Raw genomic sequence first — 15,083 nt, forward strand, 5'->3', positions numbered from 1 at the left:
TACCCCATCAGGGGTCGGGCCACCTGTGAAAGCAGCCATGTCATTTACCAGCTCTGGTGCACTCACTGCAAAGCTTCTTATATTGATATGACTACCAACCACCTGTCCACCAGGATGAACAGCCAGCACCAAACTGTACCTAAGAGCAAAGTAGACCACCCTGTGGCACAGCATGCAGCTGGACGTAACATGCTCCATTTCAATGGCTGCTTCACTACCCAAGCCATCTGGATCCTCCCCTCAACCACCAGCTTTTCTGAATTGTGGAGGTTTGAGTTATCCTTATAATACATTCTCCCGGCCTCAACCTATGGTAATGTGCTGTCTCCACCCCCCCCCCCCACCCCCACCTCACCTACCCCACAGTTTCCACCCCCTCCCCCCTGCTGTCCTATCAGTTCCTCCCCATTCTCATCTCCCACCCTCATTGTTAGACACCCTCTGCCACCATAATCACCCATATTTCCCCACTCTTTTCCTTTTCCTCTCCATTTTCCATGCCTCCCTACCCCAAAACTTCCTGATGCTACACCAATGCCATTCTGGATCTGCACACTCTATCAGACCACATTCCTCTCTTCCCCCACCCATACACTGCTGTCCCTTCACCTTCTCTGCTCCCTCCACATTGCCGCTTCCATCTCATGTGATAGTTGCATTCCTTGTCTGAGCTGTTGGAGTTAGCAGTCATGTGTATATGAGGTGTGCTTGTGTGAATGAAAAGTGTGAGGCTGAGGCTGAAAGCTTGTGCATAAATGGATTTTAATTGTGGCTATCTGCAACTTAGTGTATTATCTTTATGGTAGGTAGCAATCTATCTTTTTCTAGATTGCTGTTAACTTCCTAATGGTTTTTATTGCATATGATATAAATCACTTTCGTGTGAACTGTCATATACATGGTCACAGTACAAGAGACAATAATTTTGACTTCTTGTCTAGTGTTCAGAGTAGAGTTACATGCTCTGATGTGAAGATAGTCATCACGTTCGTATGAAATTCAAAAAAATTATTATGAATTTCTACTAATTCAAAAGAAAACTAAAAAATATATATTATTTGCCACTTTCTCCAAATTATCTCAATATCTATACTCAAGGATTGGAAAGTTCAGTTAGCAACATGAAAAGCAGTAGTGTCTGTTGTAATGCTGCATGACACATAGTAATGTACTGTGAGTAGCACTCAGTATTTATGGATGTAGGTCACTATTTTCTTTGAAAAATACCAGTGTAATCATGCAATTATTAAGGTATTAAAAGCAGATAATCAGCAACGATATAATTCAACTGAGGTGTCAGCAGCTTTTTTCAGAGTAGCAGCTTTCTTTTGGATTAACTTGTTTTGACTTAACTGATGTAAGCATGAATAGCATCCAGCAATGGAGTGATAGTTTATTGTTAATAGAGTACACAAATTAAGTTTCTGCAGTTTGCTTGTTATTTGTTAATCATTCAACATCCCTAGAGTTCCTCCTTCTTGATGTGGTCTACAGAACACAATGAATGGGTGAAAGGATAAATGAGCACCATCAATATTACACAAGTGGTGCAGTTGAATCAAGTTTGATGAGTTTAAGTATGCCTGCTGTATAGAAGCAACAAATTAACCATGAGGATGAGTGTTTATTCTGCATGTTTCTGCAAAGGGAATTAGACTAAGAACCCGACTGTATTCCATTTTTCAGCTGCTATTCAACCCGTGCTGTACTATAAGAAATATTTGTTCCTGTTCCACCTACCTCCACAGACATCATAAGTTTGGGTTAAAACACTGCTGCAATTTATTTTGATGAAGACACTGCATAACCCAGGTCACAGGTCTTCACAATAAATCCTATATACCATTCTGACAATCCACAGTGGACACTTCCTTCATCAAAATGTTGACTTCAGAAAATGTGTAGATATGTCCGTTTAATGATTGCTTTGAATACAGCATACAAAGGTCAGTGGAGATTGTTCACTTGAATGTATATCTTAAACCTTATGTTATGACCTTGGAAATATATGGGCAGTTGAGTAACACAAGAGAAAGAACAGTGTATTTTAAAGTAACTGTTTCTCTCCTAACACACATATATTTTTAGTCTACAAGTAACTATCAGAATTATCAATAGGAATAGGATTTTTATGATAGGGCATGTATTTTTCAGTAAGACTTAAAAGTTCCTGAAATATGTGGGTACATGGAGTAAAAGAATTTGCTGACCAAAGCAGCCGAATGGATGTGTTGAGTGTTTGTGCTTTTGATTGGCAGTTCATGTTGAATGATGTGATATGATGGACACTTTTGTATTGTGCAGTTCTGAATAAATGTTTTATACCACAACAATTGTGTTCACATATTACTAATATCTACCTTTCAGTTAAATGATGGAAACCACCTGCATTGGTGGCTCCAGTCACAGTGAACACCACAATAATAATGAAATACCACCTCAAGTCACCTTATTGTGCAGTAACAATGCAGCCATTGGACGCAATACTTAGTTGTTCATTCACTGTTACATGCAGCTATGTTGCTCTGAATTCATCAACATCTGCCACCATTCAGTTTTTTCACTGCCTTCAACAACAAACAGTGTGAAAGATTGAACAAGATGCTTCCACAAATATTGTGTCACAAGAAACAGTGACTGTTAACACAACAACAGTTGATATTGGAGCCATTATTAGTGAACGTGCACACTGAATCTACCTTGGCAAGTTTCATTGACAGTGGACATTCTGTGTTCATATGAAAAGATATTATGCCAGTCACATCTTCTACAGTTAATGCACCTTATCACTCTAATTCTTCATACACACAGCTGTTCTGCAACACTGATGCCATTTTTCATGTTACAACTGTGACCACTGTTGGTATAACGTGCAGTATATCAACACTGCCCACAAATGCCGGCACCCCTGCTCATACTCAAATGACAAACAGCGCCACAACATTGAGTCATCTTTCTTCCACAGTGTCAGCATCCCCTGAAGGATGTCTGTATACCTGTGATTATTCCACAAACACATACTCCCTTGTCAACATGGGTTCAGATATATGTACGGTGCGTCAACAGATATTTGAGCCACACTGCAAAGCCTTCAAGTTGCAGTTCCATGCAGCTAACAATGTTAGTATCCACATGCACAATGCTGTTGATCATGTCGTACAGCTTATAGATGAACTACGTTGCCCTCGGACCTTCTATCAGCAACATTAATGGACCTATACGAGGAGTTGACTTTCTCTTTAAATTCCATCTCTCCCCCCAACAGCAACCATCCTGACCTATTTGACCATGCTACACAGCAGTTTGTTTTGGGGCTTTTTACCCTAGCTCCACCACGGGCCACAAACCAATGCTTGCACCCACCGATGACTTGCATCACTACCAGCGATGACCATTGTTCAGTTTTGCACAGATGTGTCATAATGATACAAGCTGTTGCCACACTTCAGGAATATCTCCTAGTGACCTGCGATGACAGGCAGCTACTTCACTCTGTCAGTGGTGATTTGCACTGACGGATACATGAGAAGTCCCACACGTGTATGCAAGCAACTCTGATGCCTATCACATACTGTAGTGGCCACTGAACCCCCCCCCCCCCCCCCGCCCCCTACACACACACACACACACACACACACACACACACACACACACACACAGCCCGCAACACCAGCAAATAACTCAAGTCATTACAATGCTTCCTGCCTTGCTTCTTGCACTTTAGAAAACGCATTCCTGTCCCTCACAAAACAAACCATGTGTTAAGATCTATCTATGAGAACATAGATAGATCCTAACATATAAAGAATGGTACGAGCCACTGCATCAATATGACGCCATTTGGCACAAAATACAGCACCTGGCACCTGCTCTCCTCCATGCAGCTAACGCAGCAATGGACAAAACATTACAAGTGAGTGTCCTTCAACTTCTAGACAGTACTGGAGCATTGCCCATAAAAAAAGGTAGGGATAAAAGAAAATTCCATAAGACTCTTTGAGGACAACAGATCTCTCAACTCCTGCACATTCCTAGTAATACTCTATGGACTGAAAAATGTGGCAGTGATTAATCAACGAGACACTTTACGAGCCTAATCACTGTTAAGTGCACATTAATGACATCTTAATTTTCTCTGCTGACCCCCATAGCTACAAATAATTCCTCGAACTCATCCACACTGAACTCAGTTGCCACTGCCTTGAACCTAACATATCCTTCATCAGTTCCTTGGTATTCTAACTTTCTTCTAACGACACTTACCACATGGCATGGAGTTTCAAACACTCCTGACCAATACTCCTGCTGCAACACACCACAATGAAAACAGAAACTGAATCACTGAGCTGCAAATGGCATCTTGTGTATACAGTTTCTCTGGCACACCCTACATTGGACTCTCAGATTAACATCACCATGGGCTAAGCTGGCAGGGATGAACTACCGCAAGATGGGGCAGGTGACATGCAACCCCTCTAGTTTTCCTCAAGCCATGGTACACAGTGAACAAGATATATGTGAGTAGGAGAGTCTACCCACCGAGTTGCAGCATGTTTGGGAAATCTTGCACAGGAATGGCTACTCAGAGAAATAGATGAGACACACCCTCCAGCCAAGCAAGAAGGAGAAAGAAGATGACCCAGGAGAAGACACAAAGAATCCAATGTTCCTTATGTATATGGACCACCCAGGCCAAGACTGCCATGATTCCCGAGAAAAATAACATTAAAACTATTGTACATTGAACAGTCCAGGGTGCTGTGCTGGGTGAACAATTTCTGGTACTCAATAATCAAAGAGGCAGTCGAAATGCTGGTCCATAATGGTCTTGTCAACCAGGATGGTGGTTTCCAATTGAGCTCCTCACAGGATGTGGCAGTTGCAACAATATGCCAAGAGTGCTCTGTGCTCTGTGAAGGCAGATGGAATAAAGAGGCAGCTCCAGGACATGAGGCTCAGACCCTCCAGCACACTATGAATTGAATTCCTCCCCCCCCCCCCCCCCTCTTCCCCCACCCATATGATCTGATCGCACTTTTGACAATAAGTGCAGATGTGGTAGGAGCCAAATGCTTTTCAGACATCAAGAAATACTGTATCTAGCTGATTGCCTTGATCAAAAGCTTTTGGTATGTCATGTGAGAAAATTGCAAGTTGGGTTTCATATGATTGATGTTTTCAGAATCCATGCTGGTTGGTGTGAAGGAGGTCACTCTGTTCAAGGTACATCATTATGTTTGACCTCAGAATATGTTCTAAAATTCTACAACAAATTGATGTCAGGGATGTTGAATGTTAGTTTTTTGGATCACTTCTACTGCCCTTCTTGTAGACAGGTGTGACCTGTACTTTTTTCAAAGAACCGGGCATGGTTTTTTGCTCAAGGGATCTATGATAGATGATAGTTAGAAGACGGGCTAACTTAACGACAAATTCAACATAGAATCTGACAGGGATTCCATAAGACCCTGGAACTTTGTTCACTTTTTAATGATTTAAGCTGTTTCTCAATATCACTGACACTAATACTTCTGTCTGATGCCACTGTAGCAGGACAATAGCTGACTTGTGTGTGCCTCAGTGTGTTGACAAGCACAGCCCGCGAGTCAGTCGATGGTGTCAGTCTCCCTTGGTTCCATGCGCTGGCACATCAGATTTCACTAGAGATCACACCAACATGAAAATGCAAAAATATTACATCAGCTTGGTAACTAAAGACAGACCTAACATTCCTTGCTGCCAATATGTAAACAAAACATTCACTACATGCACTACTGCTTATTGTTTTGTTGTATCTTATGGCAAAATACAGTGCACTACATTTTCCTGTCCTGAGAAAGTCTGCTAACAAAGTTTGATTAACCAGCTTTAAATAATGCCTCAAGGAATACACTACAACCCCATACAAATCACTCCCATAGCAATCATGAAGAGAAGATTAGATTAATTACAGCACATACAAAGGCATTATTCTTCCCATGCTCCATGTATGAATGGAACAAGTAAAGCCCTAATAACTAGTACAGTGGAGTGTGCACTGGCAGTTCGCACTGGTTCACAGAGTTCAGATACAGATGTGGATATGAATTAGAAGGTACACTGTCTGTAAGCTTTATCTAGCACTTTGATATGTAATTATTACCAGCTCACTGCAACTAACAAGTGCAGTCCAGTAAATTAAGCTCACAATAGCTACCAACTATTGTTTGCTAACTAAAATTTGCAGTTGTTTGAAGCATCACTTTTCCTGCAGGCTACAACAAATTAATCTGCCAAGGGGTCTTTGTGGTCTTTCAATTACTGGTTTGTGGTGCCTTTTCTACAAGATTATGTGTAGTTCTGGTTTTATACTTTGCTAGAGGTCTTCTTCTCTCATGTATCTACAAATAAAAACAGTTTAGCCTCAGCACAGTGAAAAACATAGCTCTGCTTTCATACTCTTCAGTAATGTCATGACAGATTGAATCTCCATAATTTCACACTAGTCATACACTGCAGACAAGTCAGAATTATTTGCTACATGACCATAGTGTTCCACATAATTGTTTTTAAACTGCTTACAGGATTCATTCAATATGTCTTCCACCAATTCGGTTGCCTTTGAGGTCAAAATATTGACTGTGTGTCCCACACCAACATAGTTTTACAAGGTTTGAGCACCATTTGCCAAACAAGCTTCCCACATGGAAGAGCTTTTGAGAAGTTTTCAGTACACTTTCTCAAACGTCTGTTTACCTTTGATGACTTGGACCATTTCAACATCATCTGCTTCATGTACAGCCATTACATGAAACAGTTGCATTGTCATTGAGTTACATCTGTTGTCTTAACACTTCCTTTCAATTTTAAGTTCATCATGTTTAGATTCAATTTGATAGAAAACTCCATTCAAATATTATCAAGCTCATCACATGAGTTTTGATGAACTTTTTTAGTTTCTGGGTCAATTTTTTTAAGTTTCTTGTTCATCTTTTCCCATTATTGGAGCAGTTTTTTCACTAATTTCCTGGCTAGAGTTTTGAGTTTCCTGATAGGATTTTTTTTTAACTTCTTGCACAAAATTTACCAGTTTTGTGATTCATTCCTTTTCAATATCTGCAACAGTGAATCATTACCAACAGTATTTGTTTCACTTCCTGTCTAACTGACAGCGTTGAACTATGCCTCTTTTTTTACTAATATGATACTCTAACTCAAACACCAAATTCTCCCTCTTCATTAACAATATAACTACCGTTTTGTTTTTACCTGCCATTTTAATAATGTTCACAGCAGTCACTGTTCTTTATAACTGATGCCTATGCATAATTTAGAAGTTCCTTCAGGCAATTAAAAATGTTAACAAAGTTCACAGTTTCTTTCCTGTTCATTCCTTTATAGTAACGTATCCAACTCTACATGAAGTGCCACTGTCGCAAATCGATTCCATTGGTTTCAGTATCTGGAGCTGCTCATCACCATATGCAGTCAAAGTATGCTTTTTTTGGACTGTTAATGCTTTCGCAAACAATACAGCCTTTATTGCATTTAAAATGATTTGATAACATTTCTGATGATTATAAGGGTCTGCTTTGTTCATTAATAAATACTGTCTATGATGAGTATGATTTCTGGCACTATGAAATTACGTCACACAATTCAATGTAGACACTGTTTATCAACATGTCAACTTTTACACACATCAACAATTTAAAAATACATTATTGAGTGAGTGATACTGTTTGTGATTAACTTTTTAACTTAAACACAAGACTCATCACACTAGGCAGCCGCTAGTGGCTCATCGCAGTCAAGCATGAACTAACTCTTTGTTTACTCTGCTTGTTATGCACCCTGTTGGTAATCAGTGATATTTTATTCAAATATGTAAGGGTGCTGTTCCATTATAGGCTTGGTGAGTGGAGGAAGAAAACTTTTTCTGATGAAACAGCTGAACAATCCACTGAAACCTCCCAGACATCAATATAATCCTCTTACTTTTTTTACACAGAATTTAATAGTTTCATTATTTTTAATGGCTAGAGCAACTCCTCATTTACCCTTATTGGTTATCCTTGAGTATCCACCTAATTAATAACCAAATGCATTGAGATTTTCTGTTCCTGTGGTTATAAGATGTTCAGACAGACAACATTCAATTTCCTCCCAGTTATTGAGAGCATATGTACTGAACTGGAAGTTTCTATCTATTTGATTTCCTTTCATATCAACTACTTGAATTCTAATTTTAACCTACAAAACTTTATTAGTATAACTGAATGAGAATAATAATTATGAAAGAAGACAATATTTAAATGTGTGTAATTAATACAATGGTAATTTACAATGTAATCTGATAAATAAACTACCTGGGCAGTACAGTCTTGGCAGATCTCAGAGGTACCATTAATTAAAGTAAAATACAATAAAGCAAAACCATTTACAGTGTTATTGAAAGATGTTTCTTCAGCAGAAATGTAAAATTAGATCTCAATTTTGATAACCTCTCACCATTGTGGCTGAGGTGTTAAGGCATATAAACAAGACTGAAATTGTCACCAAGCTTTCAAACCGTAATCCAAAAACCTAGTGCAACATTAGTCTTTATTTCTTCCACAGGACCTTCCACGTTGTACAGCTGGATGACTGTTTTAATTTGTAATTATATGTGGCTAAAGCTATCACAATATCTGAATGAATAAATGCTGTTACTTTCAATATGAAAACAAGAGAATAAAATAACTCTGCTGTGTCATGAAGTTTTTCTTTGGTTTATAGGGTGGAAGACTTCTCATCCATCTTGGTGATTCAGATGTTGAATATGATCCTAATTTCCGTTTTTATATGACAACCAAGCTCTCCAATCCTCACTACCTTCCTGAAGTGTGCATACAAGTGACAATTGTTAATTTCACTGTTACTCGTTCAGGACTAGAAGATCAGCTTTTGAGGTAAGTTTCTGCAGTAAATTTGTAAAAAGTAATAGAAAATAAGAATGCTGAACTTATACATTTTCTCTTTCTGTTCTTTGAGCGACTTCATTATAAATCACAGTAGTAAAATTATGCCAGTACCTAAATATAATAATGTGTTCCAGTGATGTTGTCCGTCTGGAGAGACCTGATCTGGAGAAACAACGAAATGAGCTAATAACTAGGATTAATAATGACAAAACACAACTGCAGAATATTGAGGATAAAATATTAAGAATGTTGTTTACATCTGAGGGTAACATTCTTGATGATGAGGAGCTAATTGAAACACTTAATAAAAGCAAGGTATGTATACATGGATATCATAAGAAAAGTTCTAGTAGAAAGCAAATAATTTAGGAGTAAGGTCTCACCAAATAGTAGAAGCATTGTCATTGACAGGCATTTAAAAAAAATGAAAACTTTCTAGCTTTCAGAAAAGTCCTCCGATGAACAAGAGAAACACACACACACACACACACACACACACTTATGCAGCTATATGGTACTGGCTCAACTCATTATATGTATACCGACAGTAAACATCAAAAGAAAGCTATATATGATTTTTTAATAATAAAAACACAGACTGTGGGTGTCCTGGCATGCTCGTTTATACTGTCATGAGCAAACCATAATTAAAATTGCAGTTCCAACAATGTAATAGAAATGACAATGGGATTTTAATTTGCAGACTTTACATTACATGTTGCAATATTATGACATTATAGGCATCTATTGTGCCATCATAGGCAGTACTACCAAAATGACTAAGATCAATGTTTCATTTTGAAAGCATGCTGTCATTGAATTCCATGTGAAAGAGGGAAAATGTGCTGCTGAAATTCACCTCAGACTTCAATGTGCCTTTGGAGATGTATGCATGGGCACCACCAGTGCTAGGAGATGGGTGAAACATTATAAAGATGGAAATATAAGTATCAAACATGAGTCTCATAGTGTTCTCGCTTGAGCGACATCTGCAGAATCCAGCAAGGAAAGAGACAATGAGCTTATTAGAGAAGACAGTAATGTAGTAATGTCACAGTGAATAAAACTACAAACTTCAAAGAAGAATTATCACCCAAAACCTTTTTCAAAAATTTTAGGAAATGAAGATGATTTTTTTATGTGTATTGTGGCAAGCAGTGAAAGCTGGATCCATCATTATCATCCTAAAACAAAATACCATAGTATTAAATGGCACCACTTGGTTTTGGCATTGAAGAAGGAAGCAAAGACAATAATAGTGGTTGGGGAGAGAGATAATGCGACTTGTATGGAGCTGAAGCAGGCAAGCTAATGCACATGTAACCACACGAGATGCTGTAAGTACAGAAATGCACATGGCTATGAAAGCATGCAGGTTAAGAAACATTGTAGCTGTTCTGAAAGATTGCTTGAAGATTAATCCCTTTCAGTTTTGGTGTGTGGCTTTGTATTTACCTTGCCTCGTCAATGATGCACAACAGTGCCAGTATGGCTGCAGCAGTGATTCTCTCTTTGTGTTGACTTCTTCTCCAAAAAGATCCATTTAGAAATGCAAATCCTCATCACATCAGGAGGTGGTGATTGGGACATAGCTTGGTAGGAGATAGAATACTTGTGACTTCTGCATATTATAACTTTTAATTAACACAACACTGGGCAAGTGCAATTACACACACTCAAAAGACTGACAGACACCGAGACCTGTGGAAAAAATACAAATGAGGTACATAAAATCATTGGTCGTTTAGCTTTCAGTTTTCTGTCAGCTTAGATATAATCATACCTCCCTTCAATATCTTTGACACATGAGAACGGTGCAATTTTTGTGTAGGTCATTTAAGGAACCTACGTAAGTACCATCTGCTAGGTAAGTTTGTGGGCAATGTCTTTTGGGATGTCCAGGATTGTATTCTGTTTGGTTTTCTTGAACCTTCACAAATCATAAATGCTGGTCATTGTACTCAGAAACTTTTCAAGCTGCACTGTGCATTGCACAATAACCACCTGGGGAAGATCATCCTGAAACAGAATAATGTGCATTGTCACTGTGGAAAAAATCAGAACATTTAGGTGAAAACTCCTTCACATTGTTGAAGATGTTAGACAAGCAGTGCATCTGAAGCTAGAATGCAGTTCTATCACATGGGTATTTTCAAACTTGCAAATGATGAGAAAAATCTCTTCAAACTAATGGAGAATATGTTGAAAAGTGACAGAAAGTATTTTGAAAATCTGATGCAATTGATTTATCTGAACAATGAAGATGAAATATTTTAAAAATTGTTGCTGATTACTTTTAGTATGGCCCACATATTAATCAGTTTCCAGTTCACAAGGTTATTATCACACACCAACTTATTTTGTCTCACGCTGATAAACACAATTTGAGAATCAAGTTATTGAAAATGAAAGTAAGGCGAAAAAGTGTGAGAGTTAAATGCAAAGTAATAATACAGCCAGTAAAAAAGAATACAATAATGTACGCACAATATTGAAGAGGCTGCAGGCTAAAAACTGTGCTATGACTAAATTCCAACTTGTAGCTGAAGAATAAAATACTCCTACATGTTATAAATACAGTTATAGAATTGTACTTGGAAAGTAACACAAAGGGCTATAGAATTACCATCACAGTAACAGATTATGGTTTTCAAGGCAAATCTCTTAGCTGGATGTCACCATACTTCGCAAACAGAAAACAAAGAGTACTTATTAATATCAATGGCAAGAAATTTCTCTCTGGCTGGAAACACACTCAATTATGAGTTCCACAAGGTTCAATGTTAGGGCCACTATTTTTTCTGTATTATATCAATGATATGCCATGCCAGGTCCAGTCTGATACTATCCTCTATGCAGATGACTCAACAGCTGTAGTCTGTTGTAATAATGAGGTAGACCTAATTCACCATATTGAACAAACACTTGGAGAAGTGGAGGCATGGGTCAAAAACAATAACTTGACCTTAAATATTACAAAAACAGAAATTGTTCATTTCACTACAAAGTAATCTGCACAGTCTATAAGTGAAATAAGGTATATGGACATAAAAGTAGAGACTGCAGACTGTGTCAAATTCCTTGGCGTATTAGTCAATAAAAACCTGTTATGGAGTTACCATGTGGACAACATACTGGGTCGACTGAATAGCCTTGTATATATTATGAATATCTTGTATAGTATTACTGATTTAGCTGTAAGAAAAACTGTATATCACACATATTTTGTTTCTGTCATTAGGTATAGTATAATTTTCTGGGGGTCTGAAAAAACAAATTTACTTAGAGCTTTTCGACTGCAAGAAAGAATCATCTGAGGAATGGTGGGAACAAAACCAAAGCAACATTGTAAACCTTTATTTATAAAACTAGATCTAATGAGCGTTAATCATATGAAAAACCCCATATTATATGGGCGTGAAATTTGTAAATAAAATATGGAGAGGTATGGATGACCTGAATGTAAAAGGTACCAAAAGAGACTTGGAATAATATCTGAAAGATAATGTTACTATAGTATAGAAGATTTCTTGAATGGCAACAATGCACTATAATTGTAATTAAAATACCTCTTTGAAGATGTTACACCATATGTATTATTAGTTTATTGTCTATTTTTAGTATTATTATATATAGTGTAAAACTGACAAGTCACCTATGTCACAATCTTTGATTGCATAAGGCATGTTATGTGATAATAAAAATGGAAATGGAAATATTGAGAAGCTAAACATGTGACAATAAAGGGTTATGGAAAAAACTAGGTAAGTAGTTCACTTTCATTTAGCCCCTAACATGGTTCTGAAACCTCTTCCACAATGTTAACATGGTTTTTAAACCACATCTGCAATGTTATGATGTGAAATGTATATGGGAGAAGGCCATGAGAAACAGTAATTTATTTCTACTGCCTGCTGTCTGACTTCTCCACTTGTCCATTCTTTGATATTTGATTTCATGTGTAGCTGTGATATTTTCAGTCATTGTTATTTTCATCAGAAATTTTCACACTAAGTACATTTTCCCACCTGTATTTCACCCCTAGTTTTATATTCTCACGAACCTACATGTTATTGTCTTCAGTAATAATGAATAGTTATAAATCAAAAACACATATTCTGTGTTATCTCTCATGAATATAGGAGCAACTGAGGAACCTATTACTTAGCTAAAATTTGTCAAAACTCATGTCTTACTGCCATAAGCCGCTTTGAAAAATCTTTATTATTGCATTGAGTTTTGGTCACCACAATTTATCATCAGGCAAAAATAGTTTTTCAATTACAATATTTATGTGGCTACATCAGGATGTTATATAGAGTGTAGATGAATGTAATACAAGTATCCACACGAGGACTGCAATTGAAAACTTTTCATATAATCCTTGCAGCGTCATGTGGATACGTTATGGAGGGGCATGTGGTCATCACACTGTCCTCCTGGCCATTTTGCCAGCTTTGCAGAGCATGGAGTCATTACATCTCATTCAAGTAACTCTTCAATTGGCATCAAGAGGCTGTTTGCACCCTGTGCCAGTCCTCCCATCAGAGAAAAATGTCCTCCCATCAGAGAAAAATTCTTGTCAGTACCAGAAATCGAACTCAGGTACAGCACATGGCAGTCATCTACAGTGGCCACTCAGCTAAAAAAAAAAAAGCACCCTGTCTGCACGCCACAAGTGTCCCATCAGGACCATCCGACCGCTGTATCATCCTCAGTTGAGGATGCGGTGAGGAAGGGCGTGTGGTCAGCACACCGCTCTCCCGGTTGTTGTGATGGTTGTCTTTGACCGGAGCTGCTACTATTCAGTCGAGTAGCTCCTCAATTGGCATCACGAGGCTGAGTGCACCCTGACTCAGCTTCAAAAGCAGACAAAAATGTCCCATGGATTATGATAATATGTGATAATTAAAACTGATAGAAACAATAAAACCTTCTTCTTAGTCAGTGATTGCAGTACAGTTCACTTCTCAATACATATCTATATCTACTGAAAATGTAGTTAAAATTTAGAAATATGGTATTCAAATATTAATAATTATTATTAATATTATTTCAGGAAACTTCTGGAACCATTGCAGCCAGACTTGTTGAGGCAGAAGCAACTGAACAAAAAATTTCTGTTGCTAGAGAGAAATACAGAACTGTGGCTGCTCGTGGTTCTGTTTTATATTTTGTTGTTGCACAGTTGGCAGAAATTGATCCCATGTATCAGTACTCACTACGATATTTTAATCAGGTAACCTAAGAGGGACTCTTGCAGTATATAGAAAGTTGACTTACACATGTTTTAGTTCAATTATAATCAAATAAGTCTTCAATTTTATCCTCTGTATCTTCATTAAAAGTTTGGTATTAGGTAGTTGTAATGTTTAATGACACACAAAAATACCTAAAAATTAAAGAGATATAACTTCAAGCTTAGTTACCACAACATAAGATATGTTGCAGTTTTCTTTTAACTCTTGATGTATAGACCTGATGGGCTCTCCTGGAAGATGGGTAGACTACTACAAACATGATATTCTGTATATTTTTCTCAAATCAATGTCTAAGACAATCTCATTGTCTCACCAGACATCTCGTCCATCAGAGCATTAAAATGAGAAATAACGTGAGTCTCACTAAATTACAGTGTGCACTTCAAAAAACAAAGGAGTATCAAAGGTCCTAGTTGGCACTGGGTGCCAAACTCAGCTGTAAATAGCACTATAACAACAAACACACTTCACTGTCTTGTTAGATTCCAAGTATCCATGACAACATAGCTAACAGCACCTGAAGTAGATGGCTGAGCTGGTTGCCCAAATATTGTTCAAAAAAAGTAATCTGCAGCTTGTTTCAATGCCAGAAAGCTCACTATTATTTACAACTTCCTTTTCATGTATATTATAAATGGTCTTCCAGTATTCTACACACAGGTGACCTATTTTTCCTGCCCCCATTTTTACTGCTTTTCTTTCATCAGTGGCAAATTAATTTTTTGTGCATGTCACATAAATAATCAGCTTTTAAGCTTAAGTTAGTAATTTGTTTTCCTTTGTTTTTATTGTGTTACTAACTCATTAAATAGTGCTGCTGCTCAAATGAAACTATATGGTTCCAGAGACTTCTTCAAGTCTCAGACACCTATTATGTTTA

At 37.7% G+C, this 15,083-nt stretch overlaps 1 protein-coding gene across 1 annotated transcript in view; it reads left to right on the top strand.

The window, feature by feature from the left end:
* Positions 1 to 15,083, top strand: part of LOC126482033 (dynein axonemal heavy chain 6-like) — a 1,073,010-nt gene that overhangs the window by 749,591 nt on the left and 308,336 nt on the right. Inside the window, exons 109-111 of the mRNA XM_050106005.1 lie at positions 8,758 to 8,930; positions 9,077 to 9,257; positions 14,002 to 14,181. Of these exons, the coding sequence (XP_049961962.1) occupies positions 8,758 to 8,930; positions 9,077 to 9,257; positions 14,002 to 14,181 (534 nt within the window). The remainder of the gene's footprint in view (positions 1 to 8,757; positions 8,931 to 9,076; positions 9,258 to 14,001; positions 14,182 to 15,083) is intronic.

The sequence above is a fragment of the Schistocerca serialis genome, chromosome 5, assembly GCF_023864345.2.
Source record: "Schistocerca serialis cubense isolate TAMUIC-IGC-003099 chromosome 5, iqSchSeri2.2, whole genome shotgun sequence".
NCBI lineage: Eukaryota > Metazoa > Arthropoda > Insecta > Orthoptera > Acrididae > Schistocerca > Schistocerca serialis.